At 43.7% G+C, this 25,035-nt stretch overlaps 1 protein-coding gene across 1 annotated transcript; it reads left to right on the top strand.

The window, feature by feature from the left end:
- Positions 1 to 957: 957 nt before the first annotated feature.
- Positions 958 to 24,262, top strand: NUTF2 (nuclear transport factor 2). Its single transcript, XM_042027240.1, has 5 exons — positions 958 to 1,045; positions 9,696 to 9,820; positions 11,785 to 11,856; positions 15,943 to 16,041; positions 23,697 to 24,262. The coding sequence occupies exons 2-5, from the start codon at positions 9,722 to 9,724 to the stop codon at positions 23,808 to 23,810; spliced, it is 384 nt and encodes a 127-aa protein (XP_041883174.1). The 5' UTR covers positions 958 to 1,045; positions 9,696 to 9,721; the 3' UTR covers positions 23,811 to 24,262.
- The last annotated feature ends 773 nt before the right edge of the window (positions 24,263 to 25,035 follow it).

The raw sequence follows: 25,035 nt of genomic DNA on the forward strand, positions 1-25,035 counted from the left end.
TGGGTTTTTTTTGGTTGTTTTGTTGGGGGCTTTTTTTAGGTTTTTAAAAAAGTTTTTAAGTAATAATATGATAGCCTTTGGCCCAGAGGGTTAATAATTTTATTTAAGATGATGTATTCTTGCCCAGCATCCCTGAGCTGCAGAGCTCAAGCACTAAACAAGTCATGTGTTCCCTAAGTAGCCCATATCCAGCATTGTAGTTAGTACAAGATCACCTACCAGTTCAGCTTTCCAGTTACACAAGAAATCTAGGAATGTAACTCTGTCCACAGCCCATTTAGCCATGTAATCCAAAATCCTGCCAACTCCTGTACCTTTATGAGTCCTCTCTGCTGCTGCTCCAGGGAATATGGGAGGGCTCCAGTGAGACCCAAACCACGCTTTTAGACCATTTACCTATTCACAAGTATTTATTTGAAGGCGTTTTTCTACCACCCCACACCTTCTTTGATAACTTTTCACTGCAATCAAGCCAAGCAATTTTTTAACAAATTGTCAGTGTAAATCCTTTATGGGGGGAACTAAAATTAACTTCAGGACCTGCAGTTTTGGCTGTGGCTGACCACCTACGTCCCCACTCAGGGCCACGGGTCCTGCTCTGTCCCAGAGGGTACAACCCTGTCCCAGAGGGGTGCAGTCCCTTCCCAAAGGGGTACAACTCTCCCCCAAAGGAATACAGCCCTATCCCAAAGGGATACAATCCTCTCCCAAAGGGGTACAGCGCTGTCCCCGTTACTCCCCAAGGACCCCTCCCCGCTCCACTCCCCCACGATCCCACAATGCTCCGGGGCGCCGCCGCGGGGCCAGCGGCGCGCGGGCCCCTTCCCTCATTCAAATGAGCCACCGCGGGGTGCGGCGCGGGACTTCTCGGGAGTTGTAGTTCTACTCGCCCTTCCCAGTGCGCGGTTGGCGGCCGGCGGGACTCGCTGTCCCGGCATGCCGCGGGGCCGGGCGGAGCGGGGCGGGGCCGGAGCGCGGGCGAGGGAGGCTGAGGGGGCTCGCGCCGCGCACGGGGCCGCTGCCGCCGCCATAGTGGGAGCCGCGGGTGAGTGCGGGGGGCGCGACCGGGAGTGGCAGCGGGATTGGGACCGGCACCGCCCGCGGGCCGGCACACGGCGCCGCCACACCCCGCGCTCGCCCCCCGCGGCCCCGTGGCCCAGCCCTATCCCCGCCGCGGGGCGCTGCCGGCTGCCGCGGGCCAGGTTGGGCGGGAGCCGCCGGCCGGAGCCGCCCTGACCTTCCCCGTCTTTGAGGCGCCGGCAGCGCGGTCCCGAAGGGGCGGCGGCGGAGGGAGCCGAGCCATCGCCGGCTGTGCCCAGGACTGGCGGGCCCCGCGTATGGGTGGGTGGGCGGGCGGGCGAGCGAGCGAGCTGAGAGGGGTGGGCGGCCCCGGCCCAGCTCCCCCGGGGGAGCGAGGAGCCTCGGCCGGGGTGAGCTCGGCTCGCAGGCTCGGGGGGCAGATCCCTCCAGCGGGGCCGGGGGATTACGGGGAGCTGTGGACTGTGCCTCGCCTCGCCCCGCCGACAGCCCCCGGCGCTCCCCGGGCGTGCTGTCTCCGCCAGCCACCCCGGCGGGCCCCGGCGCTGCCGCCGCGACCCTCAGAGGCACCGAGGCTTCTCGGCCTGGTGCCCATCGGTGCTTCTGCGTTGCTTTGCGACGGCTCGGTATCGCAGGGAGGAGTGTAAAGGGGGTGAATGGGAGCTGAGAGGAGATGGTTTGTGCAGGGCAGAAGGTGTGCTCGGTTATGCTTCTCCTTCGAGTGTTTTTAATGTTCTTGCTGTTTTCTGTCTTGCCAGAAGGTTGTGAGAGGACTGAAGTTACCTGACATGGTTGAATCGCTTTGTCACGTTGAACGTGAAAGGTTCACGCTTCCTTGGAGTCAAACTAGCAAAGTGCATGTGCTCAGTGATCTGCTGCAGTCATGTAGTTTTTTATTTTGAGTTGCCATTTTCCAGTATGATCTGCAAGAGAGAATTTTTTCTTCCCCTCTCGGGCTGTTGTCAGTTTTCAGCTTTGAAAACAATCAAAACCTGCAAAGGTGTGCAGTAGCAAGGAGTGTGTGTTGCATTCAGTTAATGCGAGATAGCTTTCTGAAGCCATTTAAATCCCCAAGAGTCTGTTCTTGCAATTCAGTTTGAACTTCCTGTCTTAGGCAGGCTGAAATAATAATTCAGCTCATTCGAAGTCCATAATTTCCAGTGTAAATGTGTCTTAGAGCTGTACTGTCTTACTGTATTGCAGTCGAACTGGAAAAAAAAAGCCCAAGTAAATGCTTGAGTAGGAATTGGTTGCAGAAATGTTGCCTGAAAGTTAATTCTGATTCATTAATCAGCTGCCTTCTCAAGTTAATACTCTTTTGCCTTCTTGAGAAGTCATGTTCAAGCAGTGATTTCTGTATTTGTGTGTAGTGACTTTAAGTTTTCTTTTATCAGCAACAAAAAAAAAAGCATTTCACAGACCTCCACCTAGAAGTAGCAAAATTACTGTATATAGTGAAATGCCTGATCTCATTTAAAGTGAGGTGATATTTTGGCTCACTTTTGGACTATTTAACTGTTTTCCCAATGGGCTCCTAATTATTATTTGTATAAAAGGTTGCAAGTTATTTGTTAGATAATTTGAAATATATTTGCTTAACATCTGTGTTTGTTCAGGTCTTTAGAAAAATGCAAATGGTAACAACTTTCTGCAGTTCTCTCTGCTGGGATTTCTTTTGTTCCTGTTAATAAAAGGGTCATTTAGTTAGTGAAAGTGTAGAGTATGGTAAGTTTAGGAATTGCAATATATACTAATAGCTGGTAACATTGCAAGTGTAATTCCTTTATGTTGTTTTAAAACTCGTAGATATTGTGGCAACTTTGGCCATTAAATGTTTTGTTACTGTGTCTATAAGGTAAAGAAAAACAGGGTGTAGTGGTTCCCCCTCCAGTTCCCCAGTGCCTCCCCTGGTTTTTTTTAAACTGAGCAGTCTTGCACTCCTTTTGGGGAAAGGAAATGTGGCTTCAGCCCTTGCAAACTTAAATTTGGTTTTTGGCTTGCATGAAGAATACTCTGGAAAAAAGGCAGATGTGTAGCACTGTGGCTTTTGCTTAACAACAAAACATTATGTCCTCCTCTGCAGTTACACGTAATATATATCTGTATATATGAAAATCATCCTGACTGACTCTGTGTGGCTCTCTTGGGTTGTCAGGTTGCAGTTGAGATGAGCATCAAGCTGTAGGCACAGTGAAGGCTTTCCCAGAGTCTTCCTCAGGTGCTTTGTGTACTAGTGGCCTTACACTTGCTGACATTTCTAACAAAAAAAATGTACTTCAGATTGGCATAATTCTCTCATTAATTTGTTTCAATGAAGTTGGAGTAGAGGAATAAAAAGACTAAGAAGGGGAAAGTAAATGTGTTTCCCAGAAGGAAATAGTCTGGACCTTGTCATCTTCCCCTTTCTCCTTTTCCATCCATTCACTGTTCGCATACCTAGACTTAATTATTTTTAGCTCGAAAAGCATATTTAGAATAATGTAATTTCTTGTACAGAGCAGTCCATGACAATTACTTGGTGGAGGTCTCTGAAGTCAATGGTTTCTGATTGGCCTTGAGCTGTAGTTTGCAGAGGGTTCTCCTCTGTGGATCAGTCAGCTGCTGTGGAGATGATTGTGGAAATGTGTCAGAGAAACACATCTTCAGTCTCTGAATGCAGAAATTTTTTCCTCAACTGGAAATTTTATAGGTTTTCAAAGGGAGAAAGATTGACCACTGAATTGGCATTTACCAGACAGAGTCGCAGTGTGTTGAAGATAAATGGCTGATGAGGCATGATGTCCTGCAGTAAGCTCCAGTATTTCTTCATCCCTGTGTTACTGTGCATTCTGCATGGTCTGGGCTTGTTTAGTCTAGGGAGGCTTGAGCAGGGCTTAATCACAGCCTCAGTCTGTGTCAGGCCATTATCAGGAGAATGGAGCCAGGCTTTTCTCAGGGTACCTCATGCCAGGGCAGGACACAAGGGGCATAATTGGAACAGATGGGATTCGGGCAGGACACAGGACAGCTGCCCTCTGTATGAGGGCAGTCAGGCTGTGGAACAGGTTTGTCCTCCTGCTTTGAGCTGGAGGAGGTCCCTTGCAAACCTGCATTATTCTGTGATAATTTGCATAGTTTCTCTGTTGGGAGTGTATCCTTTGCTAAAGGAGGATGATCTGTTATCAAGTGGTTGTTGGTGGAGTTGAATAGATGACCTGTTTGAAAGATTATCTGGTCCTGTGATGCTGGTTCCATTGTGTTCCTAGAAAGTGCACACTGGAGGCGCTCCTGTCTTTGCAAATTTTAGTGGCAAAAGAAAAGCAACTGAAGGAAAAATAGTCTAAAACTGTTTGCTGCTTTACTTTTCTTACCAGTCTAAAGACTGCTGACTCTCTAATCTGAGTGATCTAAAATACCTGCATGGTAGAAATTGCAAGAGTATGAGGAACTGAAAAAGCTGAGAGCTCTTTCATTGTCCTTACTTTCTCCTGTTAATCAGTAGTGAACAGTGCAGCAACTGATGGGCCAAGCCATGTTTGCTGTGGATTCACATGTGTCACTGGACCAGCAGCACAGATTTGAGGGTGGTGTTGGTGCTATTTTGTTGCACTGGTTCTTAGATCTTCCAGAAAACAAGCTTGAATTCAATCTTGAGAGTTTAACTTTGGTGGTGCATTGGGCTGTCTTTGCTATCTTGAGAGCGTGGTTTACTTATGCTGAGACTACTTGTGGAATAAGTATAGTCATAACTGAATAATAGAAGGCAATTTTCTCCACTAGCATTAGAATGTATTGGTTTGAGGTTTTTCCTCTTTAAATTCAGTGGGGTTTTTTTAAAAATTTTTTTTTAAATTTTTTTTAATTTAGTGTTTTGCAGACCAGAAAGACTTTACAGACCTTCTTTGCCTATGATGGTTGTTTATTGATTCTTTGAATACATCTTGCTTTTTAAATGTGGCAATCCCTGGCAAACCACCTCTGTTTTCCTTAGTAATTTATATTTTACTATTGCTCATGCTAGGTTTTGTTGACTTTTCCATGAAAATGTAGTATTCTTTTAGAATTACAGGCCTACCATGCTCCAATTCAGAATGACTTTAATTTTTTTGATTGACAGCAGCAAGCTTACATGTGTCCAGGTCTGATAATGTGGTAAAGCATAACTACCGGCTGAAGCAACTTTTTGTTCTTTCTCCATACTGCAGAGCTGTGACAGTAGCCCACCTGCTCCAGATGTCACTGGCGCTTATGTATTTCAGAGAAGGCAATGTCTTTATTAGTCTTGTTTTTCCAAGTAAAATAAGTGACTTTTCCTCATGCTACCCTTCTGAGTAGCTCTGGTGGTGCCACATGAGGAGAAAGATGGACTTTGTGCTGCAGCAAACTGACAGAGTATCGTGTGTTTTGTAGCTTGTGAAGGAAGCAGTAGGAGGAGGTTTCATCGAGACCAGTGGCAGAAATGAGTTTCTTAAGGACTGTGTTCCCCTTAGGAGTTATGGGCAGTGTTGGTGTGCTCGTGCTAATCTCTCACATCCAGAGCTAAGGCAGGGATGGAAGAGGAGTGTGTGTAGACAGAAGCACCAAAGCTGGGACAAGCAATAGAAAAGATTCTGTATTTTTAGATTTTGTGGATAAAAAAATCTGCCTGAGGCCAGACCACTCAAGATCACTTGCGGCCCGTGTGGAGGCTCTGTTCTCTTCTAGATCTTCTCTGTCTTATAGGTGCAGCTTCCTCGTTGGTGCTGCTGCTTGCTGGGTCTTTGAGCTTGTCCTGCTCTTGGTGCAGTCTGCCACGTGCCAAAGCAGATGGATGCAAAGCAAACACCGGGATGCCCTGGTACCTTGTAGGATGAGATGTGTAGGGATTGTGGTGAGAGATGTGTAGAGGGGTGGAATTTACTCTTGATGTGTGAGCTTACAGTCTGACAGAGGTATTGGAAAATTCGATTTTGATGTCACTGCAAAAGGCCCCTGAGGAGAAGCACTTTGGTTCAGCAGTGTTGGCATATACCTGTTAAAGACAGAGTTGCTGGGAGCTGCAGCTTTTGTGCACTGTATTGCGTTTCTACTTCAGCACTGACTGCTGGGTGGTATTTGGGGTGGGGATAAATTCTCTAGTGCAAGCAGATTGCAAGAAATAGAGTGAATAATGTGAATTAAGTATTACACTGTGTGCTGGCAGCTCAGCTTTGCTGCTGTGCTTTTGTGAAGAAGCTGTTCATCAAATGGACTGTGGTGTTCTTAAGTGGATGTGAGGAGGTAGGTTTGGTTTGAAGTGACAAAGGCAAGGAAATTCATTAGCTTAAGGAAATTATCTCCTTTTCCGTGGGGAATTAAGGTGGAATATCCAGTAATGCACTTACACAGTAGTAACTTTCAGCAGGTGCCTTTAAAAGGACAGGTGTGCCACATCTTAGGAGCTTTCTAGCTTATTGAAACTTCTTTTAGCTGGCTTTATATTAGTCCGTGTTTCTGTAACCATGGACAGATGTGAGTGAAGTGTGGATGGATTTGGCTGGATGGGTCTGAAGCACCTCTGTGTTGCCCTAGTGTTTGACAACATCAGAACCTGTGCTATCCTCACAGGTCTGCAGTAGATCTTAAAAGCCTTTTATGTTATATTTATCTCATTAAAATACTGTACTGATACATGTATCAATACAGTCTTACATGGGTTGTGTCTCACTGAAAGGGACTAGGCTTGATGACACAGATCATTCCCATCTTGTTCTTTCTTTAGGTACATCTAAGCTTCTTACATCCGTAATGACAGGCAGAAAACACAAGACAGCATGGAGGAAAAGGTGACAAATCAGAAAAGGAAAATAAACCTTTCCAGGAAGAGTGAGTGTTCAGCAAAACAACATATGAATGGTACAGGAAAGAGAGTAAGGTTGTAACAAACAAAAAGAATTAGTCAAGGGTCATTAATTTCAGCTGCATTTTTTTTTAGCTTGTTCTCATTTCTGAAAAAATCAATGTTATACCTGGTCAAATTTATGCTGATTTTTATTTATTTTACTTATTTAATAGTATTTTACTGATCAAAATACAAGTACCCTTCTTTTTTTAGGAGGAAATAGCAAGCTAACATACTAATTTTTAGATCTAAAACCCATAATTCTACTTTCCATATTTAAAATACGAATTCCTTTATTCCTTGCAGTCTCTAAGGCTTTCTCACAGTTTCAGGATTGAACAGAAGCATCTGGTGATCTTGAGTGAGGCTGTTGTGCCTTGAGGGACTAAATGAGGTGCAGTGTTGGTGCACAGCTTGATCTTGGGTTTGTATGATGGTACAGTGAGCTGTTAAGGGCGAATGCACATCTTGTGGGGGGGGAAGTTTAATATGGCAATAGCTAACTTGCTTTAGCTTCAAGAGAATAAGCTGGTGGTTATTTTGTTGTCCTTGACTTCAGTTCAGTGTTAGATGTGTGACTGCTGAGCATCAATAGTGTCAACTAGATTTGCCCTTGAATGTTTAGGAATATCTGACAGTGATGTGACTTCATATGTTGAAGTTGAAGCAGCGATGATCCATAGAAAGTGAATCAACATGATTTTCCCCTGTGCTGATTGTTGGCTCCACTGCAGCCATCCCAAACTACACACTTCTAGGTAGGTACCCACAGGTCTGGAATGTAAACTGCAGGCATCAAACTTAAGTCCTACTGCTTCTGATTTGCCAAATATGACATGAGCCCTACCTCTCAGCAGGGTGGACATCACCACTCAGTAGAGTTTCCAGGGAGTTGGTGCCATGGTTTTAGGATGATTTTTCTTCAAAATAAAATCTCCTAATACAAGCTGAAGTTCTTTGATTTCTGGCTGCATACCAGCCTAACCTGCAGTTGATCAGTTATGGATGTGCAATCAATACCACCTTTTCACTTGTAAAGAACTAGGTTTAAGTTGTTCGGGATGTGAGTGTGGGGTTGCTTTTGGGGTTTTTTTTTAAATCTGTTGTACTTGGGTGTTTTTGTAATTTGTGATATGCTTTCCCAGAGTGGCCACACTGGGTAAACTCCTCCAGACTGAGGTATGTACTGCAAGTATCAGTGGAGTGCTCATGATGGTGACTAACACCAGATTGTAGATCTCTTTGGAGCAGTTGAAACAACAGCTGTGTGGCAACAAGACTTTGAATTTTTATGTTAGTGTGCAGGCTTGGTGAGTTTGATGTTGACTATACTGCCTAGGTGTCTGATTGTGAAATAAGGATGTTTAAAAATGTGATAGCAGTTGTTCTTGGTAGTTGAATTTACCACCCTGACAACACAGATGCTACCTGCTGTTAGCCCATTGATCTAATAAAAGAGATTTGCTCTTCTGTAAGTATGGCCAAATTTGTGTGACCTTAAAACTTCCAACCTAAAGTCTGAACCCATTTCAGTTCCCATTTGTGTGAGTAAAGCTCAGACTGCCAAAGGCCTAAAATATGAAAGGAGCTTTCTTGTCCAACTATGAACAGAAAGCTGGGCCTGGGAGTACCCTCTGTGGAGATCTTGGGAATGTGTGTTTTGTTTCTCTTAGGAATTTGTCAAATCTTATACAGGTGTGTAAGTAATTGACAGCTAAAGGAAGCCAAAATAACTATTATGTCCTGTATCCTAAAACAGAATTTCATACCTTTCCAGGTTTGCAGTGCAATTTAAACCTGTAACTCCAAGGTTCCTGGACAGGGATTGCAAAGAGGGACTAGTGGCTGATATCTTGATGTTAAGCAAGTATAGCTTGCTTGAAGTGAACTCGGATCTTAAAATATCATGTAGTGGGGTTTGAGTGCAGTATTTGTGTGTTTTGAATTTTAGCACAATTCTTCAGACTTTCAGAGAGAGATCAGGATAAATAAAAATGAATTTGCTTTCTTGAAAAATGTAATGTTGTGATAAAGCCGTCAGCTGTACCGATGGTGCATGAGAGTTTGGGCCTGTCCGCACTGCTGTGCATGCTCTATGCTTAATCCCCCTGGAATAGAAGGACTTGTGTTCAGAAGTGTGGGATGCCTCTGAGCTTCCAGCACCTTCACTAGGAACTGCAGATTCTCACCACTATGAAAAATCATGGTTTGTATCTTGAAGTTATTACAGGCTGAAAGATAAACATCGAGTCTACTTCAGCCTCAGTGACAGGATAGAAGAGGATGGGCAGTAAGCTTGTGTTAAACAACAAGCTAGTGAATTAATTCTCGTTATGGGCCATTGGCAGGACACTCATAGAATGGCCTGTGGATGGTGAAATACCTGAGGAGCTAAATACATGAATCAGTTGGTGTAAGCCACTTGCAGACAATCCATATTAACAGGTCATTTGTTTACAGTAAATGAGATCAAGTTGAAACAGCAAGCACTTGCCAGCTTGTTCAGATGGTGTAACTTCTGAAGTATGTGAAGATAAGGTGGTAACACTCGGTTTTGTTCTCATTCTCCACTTTTGTACATGAGATGTGACCTCACACTGAAATAGCACTACAAACCAAATCTATAATTAGAAACTAAACCATTCAATATCCAAGACGTTTATTTACAAGTCTAGGATACAGAGGTGAGTTTTGTCCTACTTATCTCAAAGAAAAATTCAGGCCAGCTGAGAGGATGTGTTTCTTGGTGCTAATACTCAAGCCAAGTGTTACGTTTATTCCTGTGATCTTTCTGATGATTTTGTTGTTTGTTTTATAGTCACTGGCTCTGGGTGAGGATTCAGAATGGGAGACAAGCCTATCTGGGAGCAGATTGGATCCAGCTTTGTACAACATTACTACCAGCTTTTTGATGCAGACAGGACTCAGTTAGGAGCAATATATGTAAGTATCCACAAAAAGGGAGCTAAGACTGTCCCATTATCTGTCTGGGATTCCCTGTTCTGATGTGTGGGAATACACAGGGTGGGATTGTGGGCTTTATCCTGACTCTGGAATATCAGTCAGTGCAATCACACTCGCTTTTATTTATTGCTTTTCTTTTATGTTTCACTTCTGTTTTGAGCTTTGTTTGCCTTTTAGGCAGTCAGACTCACAAAAGCCCTGTTTAGGTGTAGACAGTGGTTTGTATTGGAGGGGTTTGATGATAATCCTGTGATGAAGTGCTCTGTAAAAGCAAACATTCTAGTTTTAGTTTGCCATTAATTTACAGGCATGGATTTGCTTGGATCCCTCTTGAAGTGGGATATAATTTAAGTCCTACCCTGTGTTTATCAGTTCTTGCAGGTGTTTCTTTTACCTCATGCTATATCAATCCTCTGAACATTAAAATAGATTTACAGTTTTAAATCCAGTTTAAACATGTAGAATAACATGTTAAATGAATGTAAATTTAGTTTAAATTTCCTCAAACATTAGGTTTTTTTTTTCTTCTTCTTATTTGGGGTGAAGTAGACTTGGATACCAGAATTAAAAACCGTAATTAACAAACCCAAGGAACATCAGCTTTTAGTTTTGGGGGAAGATTCCTCCAGAGCATGCAAAGTGCTCTGTGCGTGGAGCTGATTGCTGATGGTGAGGAATGCTGCTGGGTGGCTGAGGAGTTTGCAGCAAGACGTTCAAGGCTGACAAGTCTTCTAGCAGCATATCCTGTTTTCCTGACCAGTTTTTCATCTGCTGGATGAGCTGTGTGAAGCTTCAGCAAGCTCTTGAGGATTGAAATGGTTCAGCACCCTCTGACACCCCTCCTTATACCTCAGCAATATCCAGCAGCACTGATACCATTTGCTCTTGGGATTGTTGTGTACTTGCTACCTGCTAGATTGTTGCTTTACTTTGCCCAAGAAGCTGTGTACAGAGCCTAGAGAGGAAGAAAACCAAGCAATTTGTGTTCTAACCACAGCTCTAAATATGAAGTCTCTAGGCAGTTTGTCAATTTATCACCAAAATACATCAAATCCTCAAAATGGTGGTGAGTACAAACTAATTTAAATTCCTGGACGTAGGGCCTTCCACACAATGAACTCCTGGCTTTTTTTCACCCTTAGGGTCTTTCTGCCTTCCATCATTCCATGAAGAGTCCTGTGCACATGTAGTTGGGAGAACTATTATGCAGGTCACTGATGTGTGTTGTTTTGTGGAGTTCCTAAACTGTGGAGAATGGGACCCTGTTTTGTGTGGCTGAAATGCACCAAGGTCACAATTTGTGTAAATTTGGGGAGATTTTGCAGAAATGGGCTTGTAATGATAAGCTTTTTCCCTTCAGAGACCCTGTGGAAGTAAACAAATTTTATAGCATGCAGGAATGCAGCAGGGAGCTCTTGGATTTGGTGTGTATTCCTGTATCACTGCTTCCACCACAAGATACAGTTTATCTTTAGTGGTGTAATCCAAGTCAGTCAAGACTTTTGTCACCTGTTCCAGGTAGGGGTCTGGCCAGTCACTTTTAAATTGCTTTAGTTTGGTGAGTTGGAGCACTACCCTGGTGGTGTAACCCCTGTTGTCAGTTTTCTTCATATATTTTTCTCTCTCCACATGCTTGACTTTGTGTCCCTAGGATTTTTTTTTCTTTTGATCCTTTAGATTTTCTTCTGAAAGCTGACTTTAATCCAAAGGCAGGAACTCTTTTTGCTGGTAGACTTATGATAATGAAATGTAGCCTACTTAATTTTTAGTTGATTATTCCAAACTTTCGCAATTGATTTTGCTGCTTTCTTTCTGTCTCGCATTGAGGTAGTTTTCAAATAACCGGATTCTAAGGACTTATGTGAAATAAACAAAATCTCCTATCAGGATTGCTTAAAGGTTACCTAAGCAGGTTGATGACTTTTTTTTTCTTTTTCCCCCAGATTGATGCATCATGCCTTACGTGGGAAGGACAGCAGTTCCAGGGCAAAGCAGCCATCGTTGAAAAACTCACTGTAAGTCTGTAATCCTTACTGAATGTTTTGGGAAACAGTTATGAAGACTAGAAGATAATTGCTTCTGAAAATTTGAGTTAGACTTAAGCAGTTCAAAAATCTTGAACTTGTGCTTCCAACTTGGGTCTTCAAGAAATGTTATGATTTACTGCTGTGTAGTGGGTTATTCCACTGATGGCTCTAATGGTGAAATGTTAATTGACTCCATAGTTTGCAAGGTTATTTTGTGACTGCAATTGTATTTGACATGATTGATTTATTTTTTTAAAAGGTCTAATGCATAAGCTGCCTCTGATCTAGAGGAGTGAAAGGTGTCTTTGCTCTTTTAAGGCATGCCAAGGAAGAAGCAATAGCAAACCTGTTATTTGGATCTGTCTGTGAGAAAGGCTAGACACATTACAGCAAGGAACAACTTATTTTGTGATACGTAAACTGCAAATAAGTTCTGTAGTGGAGAAGCTGACTTATCCTCAATGCAGATTTGTCAGCAGTTCAGATATGAGCAGGTATGGTTCAGGACTTTGAAATGTGTCTCCTCTTCAGCAAGTGAGAGGACACCAGAATTCCATATTCGTTTAGTTAAACTTAAGAGAATTTTTATCTTCTTGAGTAAATCCATGCTTCTGTTACAAAACTGGGGGTACTTGCATGCTGTCATGAGACTAGAAAGTTTGTTTCTCTTGCAAGATATGCAGAGGACACACTTTTAGGTCACCAGACAGTCTGCTCTGAGTGTGGTATTTCAGACATTTTTATTACACATTGAGAAGAAAAATAATTGCAACTTGACACTTGTCTTATTGCACAGCTACTGCTCCTGTGTTTTGGAATTACTTCTTTCAGCTAGGGCATCTTTAACTGTGAAGACAGGTTCACCCTCAGGTCTGTGCTTTAGGTACCTGTGTTGCCTTTGAGAAGGCTGCACATCTCAGAAAGAGCAGCAACTGCTGCTTGTAGGTGAGGAGATAGCAAAGCTCCAGGGTAGCTTGTTTGTGCACTCAGTGCTCTTTAGACTTTTGGGCTAGCAGCCATTTAGATACCCAACCAGCCAAGCGTCTGCTTGGCCACAGTGTCTGATTGCTGCCTTGGATTCAGCCCAGTGCAAATCCAGCCCCTTTCTCACTGTGACATAGCTCATCTTTACCTTCCCTGTCTCTGCTGCAAGGTGGACTTTCTGGATTCATGTGCCTGCTGCAGTCATAATTGGTGAGTGAAGACACACTACTCTGCTTTAGGGAAACTTTTTCTGGCTTGTATCCATCTGCTTAAAGTAAGGAGGAAATGCACTGAAGTTACTCTGTGCCCTTCCACTGCCGTGGCTCGTTATGAGCTGTATCAGCTTAAAGTGACTCTAATGTCGTTCAGCATTCCTCTGTCAGCACTGAGCTGCCTGGGCTCCCTTTGCTGTGTCAGCTTCATGTGCTCACCTACTCTGCTTCTGGAGCTGCTTAGTCAGTTCAGCACATCCCTGAAAGTTTGGCACTGAAATTCTTTTGCACTTCTGCGGTCTTGTGTCCTTCAGTGCCTGGATGGTGAATTGATGTAAGCACAAAGAGGTGGCATTTTCTTATAGATCAAATTCTTTGCTGTGTGACAGCAATGGTATGGCACCTTTTCAGTCTGCTCATATAGCAGGGCAAGGTTGTATGGGCATTGCTCTGCAGAACTGACACATCTGTGCCTTGTTACAGTGTGGGAGTTGACACTTGTTTCTTCTGTCCTAATTGGTGCTGGACTTGTTTCACATAGAGTGCCTGTGCTAATTAGGGGCAGCCTGATTTACATTGAGCATTTGAGATAATAATTACATAGTTCTATGAATGTAGTGGAGCAAGGCTGAAGCTGAGACAGGTATTCTTGCTGCCAGCAGCGAGTTTATGCTACTTAACTTTATTCTTGCCTGATTTCTCTTACCTGACTTCAAGGAGGATTCCATACTTTTTATAGTGAAAGACCAGCCAATTTCTAATGTCAGAGGATGGTAAAAGCCCTGGTTGTTGTGTAGTTCCATGCTTTTTAGACACTTCTATTGTACTTTTCATACCACAAAATCATTCGCTCCAGTACAGATGGATGTCTATAAGCAGCCATCCTTTTGCAGTAGCCTCTGCCTGTCCTAAAAATCAGTGGTCTTTCCTGTCAGCTACACTCCTGCTCTTTCCAGTGGGTTTTCTCCCAATGCATCACATGAGTAGCTCACTAGGCTGGCCAGCCATTTGGCGTCCTTTCCTCTGAAAAGGACAATCATAGAATCTTTAAAGTTGGAAAATATGTGCCAAGATCGAGTCCAACCTTTCACTGAACACCACCTTGTTAACTAAACCATAGCACTGAGTGCCATGTCCAGTTGTTTCTTGAACACTTCCAGGGATGGTGACTCCGCCACTTCCCTGGGCAGCCCATTCCAATGCTTAACCACCTTTTCAGTGAAGAAATTCTTCCTGATATCCAACTTGAACCTCCTCTGATGCAGCTTGAGGCCATTTCCTCTTGTCCTGTGGAATCAGGTACTTGAAACAGCCACTGTCTTACCCAGCTTTGTCTTTGGTTCCTTGTCACCATTTTGCAGAGCTCTTGATTCCAAAGCCTTTCCTTCCTCCCTGAACACAATTGCATTCATTCCCCTTCATCCCTCTGCCTTTTTAAAAGAATCTTTTTGTGGGGCTTATTCAACAAGAAGCTCTTGTACAGAGGTGGGGCTGGGCTTTGGAGTACCCTTTTGTCAAAGTAACTTCCCAGCCTGTGCTTGTGCAAGTTGTGTGGGTATTCTGCACATTCAAGTTTGGAATGGTGACCCTGGAAAACAGTCTGCTGGTTGTTCAGAGAAGAAGGCTCTGGTTTTGTGTTGTTACTATGTCTGTCCATACTACAAAGGTGTCAGTCCATTTTGCACTTCCAAGTTGGTTGGGACTGTATTCCCAGCCAAGAGGAAACACCGCAGGCTTTATTAAAGGGTGTTCTTGAATAGTATCCCTCTAATTAGAGGGCTGCTCCCTACACTTCATATGCTTCCTCAGGTCCTGATCCTTCCACAGTTTCTGTGTTCTCTGTTATCCAAGGATTTAGCTTCCTGGAATTCTTCCTGGAGCCTTAGGCTTGTAGAGCCAAGACTGCACTTCATATTCGTTACAGCAGGACTTGTGTCTCTACCTAGGCCTTCTAGGAAGTCTTTGAGGCCTGTTCCAGTAGAGGGAAGTGCAGAACTTGTCAAAGTATGCATTTGGCTCTGTTTCAACCTGTTTCCAAATCAGGGAAATGCAGCAAAGGCATCCAAGTGCCACGTGAGGTTTGAATGGCCCCGTGCTGCCATGCTGTGCAGTTCCTGGACTTTGAGTATCTGCCACATGGTCACCCAGGGCTCCATCCATGCTGAACTGCCACTAAAGTACCTAGCAGTAATGCAGCTTTTGGGGAAACAGTCCCAAAATTGCATTTGTGTGACAGGGCTCTGAGATCCCCCAGATACTTCACGTTCACTGCTTGGACTTGTCCATGTTGGAATGTGAATGTGGTCTAAATTGAAAGACGGGAATTACTCTCCAATGCCCGGTGCTCCTCGAGGTGTGTTCCTTGCACAAGTACCTCCAGACGTACTGACGTTGGCTACCTGAGTGTCAAGGGAATTAAAAAGGGGAAGAGTGGATATGTGGATTTCATGTCTTGAATACTTCATCCGCTTTTCCTTTCCATTCATAGCCACTTTAACAAAGAAGCAAATTCGGGGTTGTCTGGTAAACCTCAAGTATTAGATGATAAAATCCTTTAACACAGTTCAGAGCAGAGGTTTGTTCCTTCATCATATGAACTTTGAGCTTACAGATGATCTGAAGCTCTTCAGGCAGTGCAATTAGAGTAGGAAAAGGTACCATTCACTGTGTAAGGCAATGTTATTTCCTCTCTTGGTGCTTGAAAAAAACTTACAATTGACCCCCCAAATGAGTAGTGCCCTCATTTGCAACAGTTTTCTGTGCAGTACTGCCACAATAGTCTAACACTTCATAATGTTGGATTTGCTCAATCTTTGTTTTGTAAGTTAAATAATTCAATTGCTGTATACTTTCTTATTTTGATTTCTTTTCATTGCAGAGCCTCCCTTTCCAAAAGATACAACACAGCATCACAGCACAAGATCACCAACCTACACCTGATAGCTGTATACTCAGTATGGTAGTGGGACAGCTTAAGGTAAACTCTTTCCATTACAGGTTAATGAGTGTTTGTGTCTTAGATTTTTGTAGGATTCTAAATCATCTGATTTCTGAATACATTAAAATGCTCTCATGGGTGGGGAAGGAAAAGGGGTAAGTTTGCATTGGGATATTGTTCCTCTGCCATTCAAGACTGTCAAGAAATGCTCCTTCTTTCAGACACCTAGTTCTAGGTAAGCCACCTGTAATTTGACAGTCGTGTTCTGCCAAGCAAAGTATCATGGATTTATTTGTGCAGACAAATACCATGTGGGTTCTAAAGGCATCAGTATTTCCCTTTCCCTGATGCAGTAAGGTTTTGGTGTCCTTTGTTGCATTTAAAAGCATCATCACAGTGTTCTTGGACAATTTAAGCACATCTAATTTAACATGCACCTTGATGTCCTGTTTGCATTGAGCTCTGATTTAGCAGACTTCATTTTGCTAACTGACCACCCTTCAGTGCGTCCATACTTTTTATTTACTGTCACAGGACACAAGAATACAATCCTGGTGTCAGTATGGTCCAGTACCTCTGTAATCAAAACCGATTCAGCAATGGGAGTGTTGCCTCTGAGATCAAACATTTACTGTTGAAACAGCTGCTTCTTGTGAAGAATCAGATTATTTTTCAGGCTTAGTATGACTATATTGCTATGTGAGTGATACTATTGCACTGTGTAAACTTACCCAGTCTGCCAGTATACCAGGGCCGCAGACTTGTAAATTAATGAAGCTGCTTATGAATGAAAGACATTGTCCTGGAATCTGCAAAAAATACTCTGTGAAAGTCAGCTGCAGGCAGAACTTGCTCACAGTGGGGGGTGTTAGTTTAAAAAATGTGAAATTACATAGCAGTAGTTGAAGTTATCAGAGTTCGTTTGGTCCAGCTATGCTGTGAAGTCAGGCCTCTAATGCCATCCAGTCTTTAGAGTTATCTGCACCCAGTTTGTTTTAAAATAGCTGTTAGATTTCCTTTTCCTGCTAACTCAACGGCACCTCCAGTACCAAAGCATTCAAACTTCCACTGACACTGTACTGTTTACTAAGCAAACATAGGACTGGATGTTTGAATCTGCTTGCTAAGCTGTTCTCTTCGTTTTGGGCTGGGCAGCTGAGAAGAGCAGTGCATCCACTGCCGAACCTAACACAGGCAGCTTTGGCTCTCATTAAAGTTGCTCCTGCTTCCCAGCTGCAAGTTGGATTCCAGCTTTCTTGTTGCTCAGTCCCACCTGCACACACTCTGTGGAAAAGCAGCCACATGTGACCATGGAAAGCACTGAATTGCAGGACAAACATGCTGATCTCCTCAGCCTTGCTCTTGGGTGTGCACAAAACTCTGATGTGATCAAGACCTTTTGACTCAGTGTCTTTGGCCAGTCACATCTGCACCTAGTTTTGCACAGTCATGTTTTTAAGGTTATTGCATAATTCTCAAGCAGATCACAGCTTGCAACGGTGATTGTGTTGGATCCTGTGGCAAGATACCAAGTTCTAAAAGATTCTGTAAAGATACTGGGTTTTCTCATCCATTAATATGGAGGGATTGTAAATGCAATCTGGGAACTTTCCATAAATACCATGACTTGGAGTAGTATTTTCTGTTGTATTGTTTTTAACCTCTGAATAATTTCAGCTTGCTGAAATAACTCAGTATAATTTGGGGATCATGTGTTAGAGCATCCAGGTATTTGGAGAGAACATACTGGATTAAAGTATGCCTACTGTCATGATCAAATCCAACTTGCTTGTGAATTTTTAGTAGATGAGGAAATGTTTTTCCACTCTTCACATGTATATGTCTCAAACCTTCGCTTTAAAAATTACATCTTAATCCCTGGGAATGCTGCTTCTCACAGAACAAGTGTCCAGAAGGTCGAAGTCAACTTAGAACTTTAACTTCATGCTTCTGCCTTGTTGTGATATTTATAGAGGTGGACAAATGCAGTATCAGGAACAGTCTGTGGCATGAATGAACCTGGCTGTCATATGTAGTGAATACTTTTTTCTCGTGCCAATTCACACATGTTGACAGGCATTTTACTGCATCTCAGTGCTGCTCTGTGTACAATACACTAACTGAGAATAGCTGGGTGCAGATGGTGCATTTTAACAAGTGGCTCACTTGTAGCTCCAGGAGCAGGGAACACTGTAACAGGCAAACGTGGAGCTGCATACTCACTGTTATTTAAAGCTGCCTTCTTAGTGGTGTGGCTGCTCAGCCTGCATATGTTGGTCTCAAGGAAAACTCTAAGAGAATTTTGCACAAGGAAGGGCGCTTCCAAGACCACCAGTAGCAGAATTTGAAAGGGTTGAAGGGGAAGGCCATTCTTCCTGCTTACTATTCCATTATCCTTTTCATGGGACTGCGAAACAAATTCTTCAAAGCCCAGGACAATTAATGCATATTTTAATCCTCTGCAGTTTTTCAAAACTTGAATTGTTTCATGTAATGAAGGACCGTGTATAATGCTTTTAATAGAGTAACCCAAGAAAATAATAGTGCTAAAATACCTGTAACATGCTCTTTTCTAAGTTGTCATTCTTGGCATGATATTTAAACAGATCTTCTGAGGCATTAGTTGCTTGAATTGCTAGTCCCAAAGTTCAGAACATCATTCACTCTGAGGAAGCTAGGCACATCTTGTATTTCTGCCTTAAACCATTATATTCCCTAAACCATAGATATATAAATCATTAGGGGCAAAAATAAACCAAAGGAGAAAAACTTCCTACTTCCCTTGCATATATTGTGGGGTGAACTATTACCAAATCATCACAAAGCCTGAGTTTTCTTCTTGACTGTACAAGAAGAGTTCTGAAGGAATAATGGGGCTAAGGACTGCTACTGTCAAACTCTCTTATTTCCTTTATCAGAGTATTAATTCTCAAGTAGATCTGCAGGTTTGGGTTGCTTTAAGCCCTTGCCCTCCCATGAGGGAGGGGTTTTAACTGGGGTCAGTTGAAATCATAACTGCCCCATGACAAGGTCAGGATGTGTATCTGCCTCTGTGCTGCTCCAGTCCACAGCCCAGCATGCTAATACCAGTATGAACTATAAATAAATAAATAAAAAACCCTTTTGCAACAGAATAATCACCTACACTGAGGGGCCTGGGCACAACAGCTTCTTTGAGAAGATGCTGTAGAGTAACAGAGCATCTAAGTAGGTGACTGTCACTAGCAGGAATTTAAGTCGCTGGCTAAAGCAGTGCAGTAATTGCTTTCGAAGATCCTCTTTAATGGATGCTGATCGGTATTAATGTTTGGGTGGGGTTATCCTTTTGTAGAGGTATAATAAATACACATCCACTTATTCTAATATTGCTGTTCATTGTCTGAGTGCTGCTTGCTTGCTTCAACTAGGAAGAGTAAGCATCAGTTTAAGTCTTTAGGAGTGAATTCCTTTTGGTGTGACCCTGCTTTGCCAGAGTTCATCCAGAATGTCACCCAGTATCTTCAGTGTGCTTCACCTAGTAATGTATTTCTCCTGTCATGCTCAGGCAGATGATGACCAAGTTCTAGGCTTCCACCAAACCTTTTTGTTGAAAAATTTTCAAGGTGCCTGGGTGTGCACCAACGAAGTCTTCAGGCTAGCCCTCCACAACGTTTAACCCTGTGCCTTACCTGTCTTCCAGTCCTGGCTGTCCTGGTTGAGTAAGGAGTGCTCTCTTATTGCCCTTCTGTCCCTTGAGCTCGGCTGAGAAGCATGGCTGTGGCTTGTGTGTTCTCAGAGCCATGTGGCAGATCTGTGGCTCTCCCCAGAGTGTGATTTCTGAAGTGATCGATGCAGAATTAATTGTGAATAACTAATTGTTATGCGGTGTTTCCTAGTCTTAAAAGGAAAAGGAAATTTGCAATTAAAATCACTGGATGTTTTTGTAATGCATGCTGAACACTTGAAGCATTGTTTAAAAAGCACTTAAAGCCAGTTAAAAAAGGCTTAACATCTGAAAGAACCTGCAGTCTCAAGTAATTAGCCTTTCCTTTGAGGTAAGGGTTGTTGCAACCCTGCAGTTCAATCAATTACTGCTTCGGGTGCTGGTGAAGAAGTAAAACCCTCTCTGACCAAGCAAGAGGAGGAAAGTTGTGTAGCTACACCTGAAGTGCAAAGCAGTCTTGCATCTCAAACTCTGACATAGCTCACTGCTCTGTGAGCTTAGGACTTCCTTTGGAGCCTCCAGGTCAGAAGGGATGTAGAAAAACTGAAAGGTCAGAAGGCTGCCAGCATTGTGAGTGATGGAGAGCTTGTGGAGCTGGGAGAGAAGGTGGCAAAGGGCAATCTGCTGGAAATATAAGTGAAAAGTGATTGAGTATTTCCAACTACCTGAAAGCAAACTCTTCTCAGTGGTGCCAGACAGTGTAACAAGGGACAGTGGTTGGAAACCGTAACTTGGAAGGTACAGATGGGACACAAGGGAAGATTTTCATGGAAGACTGAAACCGTGGGAAGTGGTGCCTGGATACCTTGTGAAACATCTGTTCTATGAGAATTTGAAGACTCTGCTAGATAAAGCTGTGGCTGATGCAGTGAAAGATGTCCCTGCCTGGGACAGGAGGATTGGATTAGGTGATCTCTAAAGGTCCCCTCTGTGGACCACCCCAGCCCGTTCTGTGATGCAGAGCTGCTGTAGTCTATGCTCATGCTGAGCAAAAGCCTAGCCTGGAAATCAGAGGATCCTTCTAGTCTGATTCTGGGACTTCTTTAATTTTTGTTTTAATTCAATGATGTCATGGAAGAATTTGAACTGCACAAAGGAAAGTTTTATGGGAAGACTAAAGCCCCTTGTGTTTAGAGCCTGGGCTCACATCTGGAATGCAAATCCTGAGGTTCATGCCTGAATTTGGAGTGAAAAGTAAGGATAGAGAGTTTCAGTGGTGTTATCTGAGCTGTGATGAAGATCTAACCTAAAATGGGATAGATTAGTCTGTGTTTTCTGGGGCATCTTGAGTCACTGAACTGTGAGCCTTTGCTATGTGCTAATATTACATAGTCAAAATTTGGGAATGGACTACAAAGTATTTACTTCACCTTGGGTATAGTCTAGGATTTTCCTTGTTTTTAAAGTATACTGTTGCTCTATGCTATGAAGAGATAACATGAAAGGAATAAAGAAAACAATAATGTGTGACTTCATTGTGGGAATTTGGTGTCTGTACCACACCAAGTGTTTTGGGGGAAGAATTCCCTCTTAGTCCTTCTTCATGTGTCCAGCCCTGAACTGCTTAAGAAAGGAGGAAATTCTCCTTAAGCCAGAGCATCAAGAGCTGCAGTGCTTTTATCAGAGCCTACCTAGGCTTATCAGAAATCGAGGAGACCTACATTAAAGCTCGTCTGGTGCTGATATTTTTTTTCCAGATGTATATTTTAAAGCATAGTCATGTCAGTAATGACAAGCTCAAATTTGGTGTGAAAAGTACTTATGTAGCTTGTAATAGATGCCTCAGTGATCTGCAAGGAGGAGGGCAACTGAGAGCTGAGAACCTGCCAACTCCCAAGCAGTGAGGCTCTCCTGGGATGGGTTACATTGGATACCTGGGAGAAGCTGGGAAAGGCACAAACCCATGGGCTTCAGTGCACAGGCCACCTCTACAGCACAGATATGTGAGCCTCTCTTCTGGGCATATGTAGTAAGGATAATACTTTGAAATAATTGCCATGACTGCTGTCATATGTGCTAATGCACGAGATGGACGGCTGGTCTGACCCAGCATAATTGCTTGTGCTCACACTGGGCTCCTTCCCAGGGAGCCTCTGCCTCATGCAAAGCAGGTGTATATTGAGGGACAAGCTGCCCTGTTCGTCTGCTGGACAGTGACTACTGGCACTTGTCTTGCTTTGAGGATTTTTCTCTCATTCAGTCATGTATTGAACACTGACTTGCTCATATTTCTGGCCTTACTTGTTGCCTTCTTAATTTCTGGCTGTAGTAGTTCCCTCATTCACTTTGTTCTTCATGGTTTTATAGTAACTTGTCTTGCCTGTTCTCCCCATTCTCATGTTTTTGCAAGCTGAAGAGTTGTACTCAATTGACTGTCTTCAGTAGGAAACTGTCCTGTAGCTGGATCATTTTTCTTGTAATTTTATGACTTTATTGCAGCATTTTATTTTTTTAAATTATAAGAAATGCATGCAGGATTTGATATGTGGGTGTTGTTTGCCTGTTTATGCATTTGCATTTTCTGGGTTTTGGTTCTTTGTTCTTCCCTAATAACTGCTAACCCTATGCTTGCCTTGATTGCTTTAGAGCTCTCAGCTGGTTTAATAAATAAATATCTATCATTATTTCAGTATCACTTTCCTGAGAGGCCAGTCTAGGGCCCACTTTGGTTTTCTTCTGTGAATTAGCATATGCTTAGTGAAACTGCACTTCATGTGCACCACTTAACTTCCTAGGCAGTTGTCACTGTGAAATCCTTGCAGTGGTTTTTGGATCTGAATGCTTTCTTTCCATGCACTTGATGCCACCAGCTCTCTGGCAGACTTGCTGTTCTGTGATATAAGTGATGTCCTTTGCAAGTTGCTGCTGAAACCTGACTTGTTTCACAGTCCATTAATATTATCTTTTTAAAGTAAAGTTTCCTTTTTTGATTATTTTGTAGTCTGCTTTGCTCTTTAGACTTTTCACTTGTTCTCAGTGAACAGCAGAGCATTGCCAATGAACATTCAGTGCTTTGACAGCCTCTTTCATGAGCTGCTCTGGCTGCTGCTTTTCAAGGCTCTTTTTATACATTCCCCCCCTTTTCTGAAGCTGAATAGTCATGTGTTGAAAGAATAAAGCTTAAAATCCTCCAAAAATGCTGAATTGAACACACTACAGCCACCGTCAGAAGATTGTTTTGTAGTTGCTCCTGTGTGCTGTTCAGATTAAATCCTGTTGTGTCATTTCCAGCTGATTGATTTGGGAATAATTTGTTACTTTGAGGGTTTAATTCCTGCACAGTGTCTCTGAGAAGATGGATAAATAAACATTAGGTGGGAGTACTAGTCTCCCTCTAATACTATTTTCTACTTTTGTAGTAATATTGTAGTAACCCGGACATATTTTCAGAGGTAGGAGTGGAGGCACTGCTGCAGACATTCCCTGTGCTTAGAACACACTGTCACATCTGTAGTGAATGCTCTGCTCCCTTCCAGCTGTTGCTGGACAGTGGAAGTGGGAAGTACTATGTTGCTGGCCAGCTGCACCTGCTCTGGCAAGGCTTTCAACACCCAGATCATTACCTGGATCATCCAGCCAATGTGTTGATACCAACCTCTACAGAAATCCCCATCTGCCATCAACCCAAAGTTCAGCAGCTAAAAATTGAACCACTTCTTTTAAGCTTGAGTCCTGGGCAAGGAATCTGTGATTCAACACTGAGGCAGGCACATTCCATCAGTGTGGTGAGTGACACTTCAGCAGGTCTTCAAAAAACCCCAACTTCAGATGCCATTGCAGGATTTCCATGTCACTGGGCCCTGGGTGTTTGTCTGCAAAGCCCCTCAGAACAGACCCTCTGGTGGTATTGGTGTCTCCTGGGGTATTACACATCTTACAGCATGTGATGTCACTGTTAATGTTAGCTTTAAGTTGTCTTATCGTGAGTTTTGGAATAAATTTCTCAAAAACAGAGTGTTTTAAACCTTTTCCCCCCCCTCTCTTTCTGCAGGCTGATGAAGATCCTATCATGGGATTCCACCAGATATTTCTATTAAAGAACATCAACGATGCCTGGGTTTGCACCAATGACATGTTCAGGCTAGCATTGCACAACTTCGGCTGAGCTGCCCATCCCGAGGCACCCGGGCTTTTTTTTCTTTTTTTTTTCTTTTTTTTTTAATTTTTTTTGTTTTCCTCCTCTCCTCTTAACTGGTATTATTCACACTCATGGAACATTCCAAATATCATACACAAACCTGCAGCACTGCAGAGCGTGAGCAAGCAAGACTTGTGACCTGCCCTTCTGCTGAGTTTACATTGTCACTAGATGAGTTTCTTGTGCATGATGTTTGGAAATTAGACTTAGCTGCATTTGATAAGAGAAATTTGTGTTGTACCAGCATGCCTCGGAAAGAATTTATAATGCAAAAGGTTGTTGTTTATGTACTGACAAGATACTCTATAACCCAAAGAAATGAAAGAACAGCAGCCTGTACAGCCCAGTTACTGATTTGTTCAAATGTTTCAATGCTACATTACACAATAAAACAGAGATTTTCTTAAAAGTTTAAATTATTTTTATGAGTTGGCTGTGGAGTGTGTGATAGTGCTTGCTGTGGGTAGACTGTGTCTGTCTCGTGGGGAAATGCTTGCAGAGCTGGCCCTCGAACTGAACGATTCCTGACAGTTTTACCAGTGAGTGCAGGGCAGGTCCGCCCTCCTCCATATCCCTTTTCCTCTCCCTCTCAGCAGTTTTCATAACAGAGCCTTCTGGCTCAGTTTTTAACCATTGACAGCTTAGTTCTCACCTGCTGTATTTTACCAATGCAAATTCCCCACATACTACAGGAGGATGACAACAGTGATGTAGTCTGTAGTCAGTCTCCGTGCCCTCTAAGCGAAACGGGACACCTGTATTGTCGTCACCGGCAGACACAGAGGGTCGGTCCCGTGCCGCTCTCCAGGAGTTTGTGCCTGCAGCTCTGCTCAGGTTCTGCGCTGTGCTGTGTGTGCAGCCTCCTCTCGTTTGGCGGGAGCTGGTGTGTGCAGAGCTGCGCCCAGGGCGGCTGTCCCCAGCGCGGCGGCGGCGGGGCAGCCCCGCTCCGCGCTCTCCGTCCCGGCCCGCGGCTCCCGCTCCCGGCTCCGCCCGGCCCCGCCCCCGCCGCGCCGGGAACGCTCCGTTCGGGCGGCGGTTTCCGCCCGGCGCTCGCAGGGCTGGGCCGGAGGCGGAAGCGCGGGTGGCGGGGCCGGGTTCGGGAGCCAGGGGTCGGCACCGCGAGCGCGCAGCGCGCCGGCCCCCATGGCCTCCTGCTCCAGCATCGACATCGAGGACGCCAAACGAGAGGAGG

The sequence above is a fragment of the Corvus kubaryi genome, unplaced genomic scaffold (genome assembly GCF_017639235.1).
Source record: "Corvus kubaryi isolate FWS band 111438036 unplaced genomic scaffold, C.kubaryi_AGA036_p1.0 37300, whole genome shotgun sequence".
Lineage (NCBI taxonomy): Eukaryota > Metazoa > Chordata > Aves > Passeriformes > Corvidae > Corvus > Corvus kubaryi.

Excerpts from the sequence above, each read along its gene's own strand:
- NUTF2 (XM_042027240.1), top strand. The coding sequence starts at position 9,722 with ATGGGAGACAAGCCTATCTGGGAGCAGATTGGATCCAGCTTTGTACAA. Across the intron at positions 9,821-11,784 it reads CTCAGTTAGGAGCAATATAT|ATTGATGCATCATGCCTTAC; the intron begins GTAAGTATCCAC and ends TTTTTCCCCCAG. Across the intron at positions 16,042-23,696 it reads TGGTAGTGGGACAGCTTAAG|GCTGATGAAGATCCTATCAT; the intron begins GTAAACTCTTTC and ends CTCTTTCTGCAG.